The sequence below is a fragment of the Alosa pseudoharengus genome, unplaced genomic scaffold (genome assembly GCF_046254945.1).
Source record: "Alosa pseudoharengus isolate Yale_2024_CS ecotype anadromous, Long Island Sound unplaced genomic scaffold, YU_APseudo_1.1 YU_APseudo_1.1_scf_8, whole genome shotgun sequence".
Classification (NCBI taxonomy): domain Eukaryota; kingdom Metazoa; phylum Chordata; class Actinopteri; order Clupeiformes; family Clupeidae; genus Alosa; species Alosa pseudoharengus.
Genome location: NW_027468870.1, coordinates 27,741,673 through 27,751,121, shown reverse-complemented (window position 1 = coordinate 27,751,121; position 9,449 = coordinate 27,741,673). Strand labels below are relative to the sequence as shown.

General features: G+C 39.8%; 2 protein-coding genes across 2 annotated transcripts; both read left to right on the top strand.

The window, feature by feature from the left end:
- The first annotated feature begins 2,333 nt into the window (after positions 1–2,333).
- On the top strand, positions 2,334–3,975 carry lim2.1 (lens intrinsic membrane protein 2.1). The gene is made up of 4 exons (XM_076274489.1): positions 2,334–2,508; positions 3,332–3,481; positions 3,661–3,795; positions 3,914–3,975. The coding sequence occupies exons 1-4, from the start codon at positions 2,334–2,336 to the stop codon at positions 3,973–3,975; spliced, it is 522 nt and encodes a 173-aa protein (XP_076130604.1).
- A 2,346-nt stretch (positions 3,976–6,321) lies between these two features.
- Positions 6,322–7,585, top strand: bsx (brain-specific homeobox). Its single transcript, XM_076275270.1, has 3 exons — positions 6,322–6,574; positions 7,054–7,244; positions 7,343–7,585. Exons 1-3 carry the CDS (start codon positions 6,322–6,324, stop codon positions 7,583–7,585), a joined length of 687 nt encoding a protein of 228 aa, XP_076131385.1.
- Positions 7,586–9,449: the final 1,864 nt, after the last annotated feature.

The window sequence follows — 9,449 nt, the reverse complement described above, 5'->3', positions numbered from 1 at the left end:
AGTCATCAATTGGCCTGAGCTCTAATGCATGTAATGGACTCACTCTCATCCTTTCATCTTCAGGTTGCTATGTTCTTGGCAAGAGAATGTCTCCCTGGAGAGGAAAATAATCCATAACGGACATAAGGGCAAGTAAAAAATCCAACCTTAATTTTTTACAAGAACAGTGTTAACTTTTCCCCACGTAACATTTTTTTGATGCATTGTATGGGCAGCAACAGACTAAAGAAGAATTCTAAATCATAACAATATTTTTATGATGATGCTGGGGTGGTGTTGACATTCATAAGTAACATGGCATGGAGGATTAATACTATATCATAATAACGATGGTGATGATGGTGATGGTAAGGGTTGTGTTGAAATGTGCAAATAACATGGTATGGACAGCAACAGGCTGACAAAGAACGATGAGGATGAGGATGGTGATGATGATGATGATGATGATGGTGGAGTTGTGCTGATATCTATAATGCTCTAGGCCGGGGCCAGGGCTGCGTTTAGGTGCAGGGGCCCAAGCAGGACTGATATGGCATGTGATTTGGCATGATGTGAGCCAGCCATTCAACACCCATTCAGTGCCCACATGGTACCACAGTGGTGGTGTAGGGGGAAAAAAGTGAGTCTGTGAGGCTTCAGAGCAGTGCGCTCTTTCATGGAGCGCCATCTCCAACAGGATGCTGGCAGTAGCACATCTGACTGGCCTCTGAGAGCCCACCACTTTGGCCCCATTACTCTTCCCTCTTGTGCTGGGGCCCAGAGCGCACAGGTAGTAATGCACCGTTTCCCTTCATCATTTTGCCTGGTGATAACTAGTGATATGGCCGCGTGTGGAGATCTCTCTTCCTCTGATCAAAATTCAGCGATGCTTTTTTTTTTCCAGCCATGATTTGGAAGTGTGGGTCATTGATATAGTTGTGTAGCTGCATTAAAATATCAGTCTTTGTTTTGAAAAAATAAATATCATAGTTCTGGGCTCTATAGCGAGCGCTGCGATCTCTTCACGCTTGGCCTCCTCTCCTCTATAGAGCGGTCAGCCCGTGGCTCTCAATGGAAAGCATCCAGTCATCAGTATCACTTCAAACCTGCCGGCTCCAGCATAGTTTTGTTTTTTCAGCAGATTCCCAAACCACAAAAAACTAGTCCTTTTCTGATTGGCTACCACTTTGCCTCTGGCCTTTTGTGTCCGGTCGCTTCTTTTGCTCTTTCCAACGTTTCCCCTATTCACCAGTGGCCACGCGTTAAAACGCTATTTGCACCAGCCTGTCCTACCCCTGTAGGGCCTTGCTTTATCCTGCCGAGGTTTAACCGAGTCATTCAGTCTTCATCAACGTGGTGAATTGAGGTAAGTGAGAGATATTTATTCATGTGAGATAAAGGAAGACATGATGGTTCATCTGGTGTCACTTCATATTGATTGTGGGGTCAGGGTTCAATCAATATGTGGCAGCCGGATAGATCTATAAGACCACTAGATCTTTAATGCAGGAATCCATTAAGTAATTTTTACAATGAAGTTAAGTCCATGTACTTAACTTCTCTTAACATGTTGTGGACACTTTTGATCAGATATTTAATTGTTAGCCAGTAGAAATAGGTAGTGGAGATAAAGATATTCACACAAAATGAAAAATAACTTGCTATAAATATGTTTAATGTCTTTCAAACAATTCTCCATTACAATCTCAAAGTATATCAATAACAAGAAAACACAGTTTCTAAAAATATTTCTTCATATGCTTAAAAATAGAGAAAATATATGCAACTGTTTATTTACCAGTGCTTCTGATGTTGACGTGGTTCAACTAGATACTGTGTTTTCTGTCATTAGGGTTTTGAGCATTACCACTATGTGTGTGTCCAGTATCACAGAAAAGTGATTTTTATGCCATTATGCTTGCAGACTATCTTTCAATAATAGCCTTTGAAAAGTCAACACATCTCCTCATAGCTGTGCTTTGCCAACACGCGCTGACTGATCTTGTAGTAGAGCGGAGCATGTCTGTGAATTCATGCCCCTGACCCCCCAGTTCAATCTGGTGGAAATAATGTCTTCATTACAATGCAATTACGGACACTTACACCTCTCCCACTGAAGTGCTGCTCGGATGAGAGGAGAGCTGCTGGCCCTTGATGCTCTGAACGGCTCTCGCTCCCCCCTCCCCCCCCCCCTCTCTAACGGCGTGTCTGTGTGTGTGTGTGTGTGTGTGTGTTTCCGTGTGTGCCTCTCTCTCTCTCTCTCTCTCTCTCTCTCTCTGTGTATGTGTGTGTGTGTGTGTGTGTGTGTGTGTGTGTGTGTGTGTGTGTGTGTGTTGAGCCTCTGCAGGTGCAGGATGTACAGCTTCATGGGAGGCGGGCTGTTCTGTGCTGGCGTAGGGAATATACTCCTCATTGTTTCCACAGCAACAGATTATTGGATGCAGTACCGACACTCAAACAACTACATGCACCAGGGCCTCTGGCGCTACTGCACGCCTTCCAAATGCTTTACACACACTGACAGCATTGGTGAGAGTCCTGCTTTGTGCTGCTTTTCACAATCACTTTGTTATGGTCATCAGCAATATGGTCTGTTCCATTTTACCATTTCATATATGTAAATAAACATAATCCGGTTCATGAACATGATGGAAAATTAAGATACATTACGACTTAATGACATTAATTTTCTAACGTTCACAACAATATGTTAAATTTTAAAGGACTGTATTTTACACCAAGTGTTTTACAATACCATAAACATGCACACTTAAAAAATTAAAACAGGAATGTCATTCATACCAAAACCATAATAGATAGCAATACATTATCATAGATAAGAAGACCAACTGAATTGAATCATTTTGAAATTCAACTGGAAACTAATCTGTCCAAATGACTTTATGGGGATCACACTATTTGAAAGTATTATCAAAGACAATTAAATTTGACCACTATTAACCAAGTGTACTACATGTGGTTATGCTCATTTGATCACACTGAAGTAGCCACAACACTGTTACACATCACAACACTAACTAACTCTGCTGGCCTTTGATCAACACCAGTCATGTTAGAGTTAGCAGCCACCCTCTGCAGGCACCACGCAGTGGATGGTGAGGGTGCTTTGGAGGTAGTACTAAGATTGGCCCCCCTATAATTTATGGAGTGAGCTTTGGGTATCAACAGAAGCACTATGGAAATGTCTCTCTCGTGCATGCATGCATTCATTCACTCAATGATTCATTTGTTCATTTTTCATCCAGTTGTAAATGTCTACAGTACACTGATTTGTATACATGCATACAAATATGTTTTTCCACTTATCATTCACTCATTCATTCCCCCGCAGCTTATTGGGATGCCACTCGAGCATGCATGATCCTATCCCTGCTGGCCTGTTTCATAGGCATCATCATCGGCATCATGGCCTTCATCCACTACTCCTCCTTCGACAGATTTGATAAGACCTTTGCTGCAGGCGTTTTATTCTTCATCTCATGTAAGTCGTTTCCATTGTCATCTACACAACTATGAACTAGGAGTTTGCCATCGATTAAAACAAACATTTCCTAGAAAATTTCAAGGCATTTCTAACCAGATTTCTAAATGGTAACCTGCTTGAGAGGTAAATAGTGTGAAACTTACAACAAAATATGTATATATTTCACTTCTCTGTAGGCTTTTTTGTATTTTTGGCAATGGCGGTGTACACTGGCGTGACAGTAAATTACTATGGCAAACGCTATGGAAACTGGCGATTCTCCTGGTCCTACATCATTGGCTGGGTGGCAGTGGTACTCACATTCTTTTCAGGTACATAAGCAGCAATAATCAACATAGCTGTCTGTTTCTGATTGTTGTGCATTATGTTTTGTTGCCCATTGTTATTGGACTATGTAAAGTACTATCATTGATTTGTATTGATTTCTAGGTATATTCTACATGTGTGCTTATCGGATGCATGAGTGCCCAAGAAGTTCCAACACACATTAGAGGACTGAAATCACCCTAGTTTGCTTCAAGGACTCAACCCCAGCATCGTAAAGCATCGACTGTGGAGCATGGCATTGTCGAGCACTAGGACAATGGACACTAGGCTATTTAAATAAAGGATGGAGAAGAAAACATTCTTCTTTATTTTGTACTCAATGTTTGCAAATTAAACATTACTCAGGTATCCTCATTCTAGTGAAACTCACTGTAGTTTGGTCATGTGTTATGTATCTAACAATCACTTTCATAAAAGAAATTGTGTCCATTTTTGCTGACATTCTGGAATATTCCATGGTTAAAATGATCATTAAAATGATCATAAACTGGCATTATTTACATTTTTATGGACAAAAGAAAACTGCAATTTTCTACTTATGAAGCAGTGTATGATATAACTACATAAATGCTCATAGTGAATAAAACAGATAACAGAGGTTTTTTCAATGGGTAGATGTTCAAAATCAGCATGTGAAAATTAGACAGACAGAGAGAGAGAGAGAGAGAGAGAGAGAGAGAGAGAGTGAGTCATGGACAATAAAACGTTTTATGAAATAACAGAAAACTACACCATGGATATACTTTTAAGATGAACAGATCCCACATTCCAGGTGTACTGATGCAAGCCTCTTAGAGATGCACCACTTTAAAGCGAGCCAATGTTGCCTCCTCAGCCGGCTCTGAATTTCACTTGATGAAATGGTTGTTAAAAGCCGCTTAACTCCCCCTTCGAACGGATTCTATTGACTACACACCTAAAGACGATTTCATCACCATTAATTCATTTACTTTCTCATTTTCCTCTAAAAGCAAGTAGTTACCGTGCTGTTCAAGTAATCAGGCATAGGACGCAGGTGGGTCTTATCATCAGGGAAGTCTCAGGTAAACACTATAAAATAAAATGTATTTTGCCATGTAGTTGCGACAACAACAGTCTAAAGCCAGCTTGTGTCTTGCGCCATTGTGTAGCTCGGTGTATCAAGCCTAGGCCAATTTGTTGAGACTTTTTTTGTTGAGACATGGCTGAGACTGAAACAAGAAGTCATTTGAAGTCTTATTTCGGTAATGATTAAAGTTTGGCTATATTGTCAGTTTGGAATGAATAATGTCCCAATTCATCAGGCTGTTAGGCTACAAGCTCATGCATATGGAGTGCGTGTCTTGTATTTGCTAGAGTAATATATTTTCATGACTAATTGAACACGGCACTTAATTTGCGTCCACCTGATCAAACCAAAATCCTCTCCTCCGCGGAAGGATTATTACTTCCGTTTAAACATCCCCTCTAATTATCTAATAGCATTGCTGCAAGAATTCTGGGTATATTAAGACACTTTTAACATTAAGCGCCATGATTGGAAATGTGACGACAACATGATAACAACAAATTACTGCGGCCACAGAGGAGACGGAAGAGGAGCCCCCTCTTGTGTGCCACTGCTTATCCCAAACGTGAAAGGACAGTACTGTTTAAGAGCAGTTACTACTGAGACACGATCGCTACATTTTTATGCCATTTATGCAAGGACTTCTCACGCGTGACCTACTATGTTATTATAAACGTAAAATAATATAGTTTTTCTCACTATTTTAGATTCTATTTTTTAGATAAAATCCTCATTAAAACAAACATTCCCTTTACTCTGCCGCCACTGAAACACAAAGCATTGATAACTTGATAGTTTGACATGCTGATATATTAGGGCATTTTATAGCCTACATTTTGTAGCCTACTCTTGCATAGGCCTATACAATTTGTAAATCAATATGCACGGAGTTAAATAACTGCCACTCCAACGTTTGGTTAGTTTTAATTTAAAAGGGAGACAGTTGTCGCATTCATTTCTGCAGTCCTGCAACACCTACAATTGTCGCAATTGTCCACTAGGCTGAACAAAAAAATAGATTATTTAGTTTTATTTTGCACTGGTGAAAGTTTCCTTTAAAAACCTATAACGGGCATAGCCTAATCCATAACAGCCGTCGCCAAAATGCAGGCTTTCGGTCGGTCGGAAGGCTGTTTCAGCACCATGGTGAGCGACCCTCCCTCTTGTCGCGTCCGTCTAATTAATCCATAAAGAACTAATTCAATCCCCCGCCCAGCAGTCGCGCCATTGGCTGAGCTCAAATGCAGGCTGGAGTTTGTTGCTGTCATTCTGCCTCAATAAATAGTAATCTATCTGTCAGAGGGCTACATACCTTTTTGTCACAAAGATAACCCTTAGTGTTTCAACTTTCTCGGAAACGGAAGACCTGTCAGATTGTGTGGATATTTAGGCTGAGAGTTACTTCAAGGCAGTTCCCGGACCCTCAGGACTCATTTTGGTTGCCCTTTCCAGACAATTTAAGATGAATCTCAACTACACGTCACCTGTCCCACAAATGCCAACACAACGGTCTACGTCGTTCTTTATTGAAGATATTTTGTTGCATAAACCAAAGCCTCTCCGCGAGGTTTTTCACTCGCCCTTTCCCAGCACTTTCACGTCTCGGATGCCTCTTCTGGATTATGGATATCCTCTGATGCCGACACCAATTTTGGCGCCCCATCCACATCACCCCCTTCACAAGCCTGAGAATCATCCATACTTTTTCACATCAGGTGAGTAGCCTACCAAAAGAATCTGCTTAGATGATAGGTAGCCAAACTCCATTATTACGAATGGCAAAGCCAGACCTGTGCTCAAAGACTATGAAAAATGTAATTACAAGAAATCTGGCAATGGCTTTTGCATTTAGGTCAGTCATTCTTTTCACCTGATTGAGCAGCCTAAGAAATAATAATGCATTGGGGACAGAGGGCTATATTGGCCTACAGTAATGCCCTCACTTGCATCCTGATTCGTGCACAAATTTTATTATTAATATTATTATTATTATTATTATTATCATCCAATTGTTGTTATTCTTGTTACAAAAAATACAAAAATATAGGCTACAAAACATATGATAAAACTAACTATTTTAGTTTTTTTTTTTTATCTTTTTATCTTCTCTTTTATAGGCTATCCTAAAGAATACCATGTCAAATCAGCTTTTTTTCGTACACCGTCTTAAAAACAAAAACTTTTAATTGTGCAGGTATGCAAATGCCTGCCCTCTTTCAGCACCATCCAGAGTTACCAGGAAAACACTGCAGACGCAGGAAAGCCCGAACCGTCTTCTCTGATTCCCAGTTATCTGGACTGGAGAAAAGGTTTGAGATACAGCGGTACCTATCCACGCCCGAACGCGTAGAGTTAGCCACAGCGCTAAGTCTCTCAGAGACGCAGGTGAGGGAAAAAAAAGACCAGTTTATAAATAATAGCCTACTGCGCGTTAAATTATGTGAATGAATTTGTTTATTAAAAGGTTATCTTTTATCACACAGGTAAAAACGTGGTTTCAAAACAGAAGAATGAAGCATAAAAAACAACTGAGGAAAACCCAAGACGACCAGAAAAACCCAAGCGAATTAGACAGATCTGTGGAAAACTCTTGTGAAAGCGAAATTAACGAAAAGTGCCCTGATGATATTAAACATGGGCTGAGTCCGGACACATACATACTGGACGAAAACGAGGACGACGTTGATATTGAAGATGACGTGTGTTCACCTGAACATCTACTATAGCCTAATGCAAGTGATTTTTGAGACAATAAAACTAACCGCAATGTACATAATTCATGTCTTTTAGAGAAAATTATATACTTTTTTATAATGGGTTATTATTGCTTCAAAATGTCAATATTTATTGGAGTGGTTGTAAAAAGTATAGTGAAGTTGTGTTGAAAAAAGACAGGGGCAATACATTGCTTATGATGAAGAATTAGGCCTAGTCTTTAATAATAATAATAATAATAATAATAATAATAATAATAATAATAATAGCATAATAATAATAATAATAATAATAATAATAATAATAATAATAATGTATTAGCATAAACACTGTAAATGCAAACAGTAAAATATAAATTGTTACTGGACTAATGCTTCAAATATGTCTATTGTAAATTATTTTCCCCCATCATGTTCCCCGTAAGTGCATGTAGCACTTTGCTTTGATAATATCCATTGCTGAATACATGTGTATGCAATTTTACAAATTAAATGGTAAATGGTTCCTGTTATTAACAAATTTGCTATTTCCGCTCTCTGGAGCCTTGTCATTTCATTGTTGCCTGTTTTCTTTCCTTTTCTTTTGGGGCACCTGTTCACATTAATGCGGCCGCCTAGGAAGTTAACATTTATGACGACCATGATCATCACGTCTACGTTTAGATAGTTTTCTCCTTGTAGAAATCCCCTTTTCAATTATGTTTCATTTCCTAATATAGCACCAAGTCTTTCAGGTTTTGGCATGATATTTTCCCCCCATTTCATTCCACTTGCTCCGTTTGTGTAGGGTAGCGAAGTCGGTCTGCCACATTTGTGTATTTGTGTCTTGCAGAGGGTTTGGTACTGTGCCCGTTTACTTGAACAAAATGTAGCGGGCGGCTTAGCCACTTGTTAGTCGCAGGATCACGTTGTAGCCTACTAGATGGAAGTTGCATGGACGCAGCAGGAGTTATACTATGTTCTATTCATCCGATAGTTCCACGAATCTTTTAATTTAAGAGACACGCTGCGAGTTTGTGCCATCAGAAGATCTGCAGTCTAGCTATTTGTGCTGCTGCTTTACAGCCCATTTTCCAAGCATATTTTTGTGGAAAAATATCACCTCTCTGAAAGCGTATAATATTGACTGATTTCATACGAGCGTTATTCTAAGGCGCAAGCCTTTTCTCTCGCTGTTTTTTCACTGATGTTTCCAAAGATGAATCAATGGAATTGCGCGTTCGTTATGCCTATTTTTACGCACACTGTGAATTCATATTATTACTATAGGCGGATAGTTGGAAGTCAAGCAACATATCTTTTGGGATGGGAGTTTAATCCGATCAAAGGCAACGTATTGCTTTGAAAAACTAATATTGCACACATCTTACATCCGCAATTTGTTAAATACTAAATTTTCTTTCTACACCAACTCGTTACTTCTAATGTGTGTCACCGGCACTCTCCATTCACCTCCACTGTTTCAGTTTGTTCAGTACAACCAATGCGTGACCTATCTAAGGGTAACTAACGCATGTCCATTTAGAGGGGTTATGTTAATTTGGATGCTTTTTATTATAACAGGATATGTGCCACTCTTCCCCTGCTTTGAAAAGCAATTCATGTCGTTTTCAAAACGTGATTCAGATTTACTGAGAAAATAAAAAAGCGAGGAGAGAATAGGCAGTGTGGAAGGTGATCAATTAAAAGATTAAGCGTTTTGTAACACATGGACGCATCTGCATTTGGGCCTAATAGCGAGCCCATCAGCTCATTTTCAGAGGCCTGTCGACTACTTCAGCGTGGTGCTCAGATCAAAGCCAGAGTGTCTGCCTGGGCTTTCCAATTTGTAGAAAGGGATGCTAATTCGGCCCCTTTATGTGTGGTTGAGAGAGAC

What these genes read in the sequence shown, in the direction of transcription:
- lim2.1 (XM_076274489.1), top strand. Translation starts at nt 2,334, where the DNA reads ATGTACAGCTTCATGGGAGGCGGGCTGTTCTGTGCTGGCGTAGGGAAT. An exon ending in TACACACACTGACAGCATTG is followed by an intron (nt 2,509 to 3,331) that starts GTGAGAGTCCTG and finishes ATTCCCCCGCAG; the next exon opens with CTTATTGGGATGCCACTCGA. An exon ending in GGTACTCACATTCTTTTCAG is followed by an intron (nt 3,796 to 3,913) that starts GTACATAAGCAG and finishes ATTGATTTCTAG; the next exon opens with GTATATTCTACATGTGTGCT.
- bsx (XM_076275270.1), top strand. Translation starts at nt 6,322, where the DNA reads ATGAATCTCAACTACACGTCACCTGTCCCACAAATGCCAACACAACGG. An exon ending in TCCATACTTTTTCACATCAG is followed by an intron (nt 6,575 to 7,053) that starts GTGAGTAGCCTA and finishes TTAATTGTGCAG; the next exon opens with GTATGCAAATGCCTGCCCTC. An exon ending in TAAGTCTCTCAGAGACGCAG is followed by an intron (nt 7,245 to 7,342) that starts GTGAGGGAAAAA and finishes TTTATCACACAG; the next exon opens with GTAAAAACGTGGTTTCAAAA.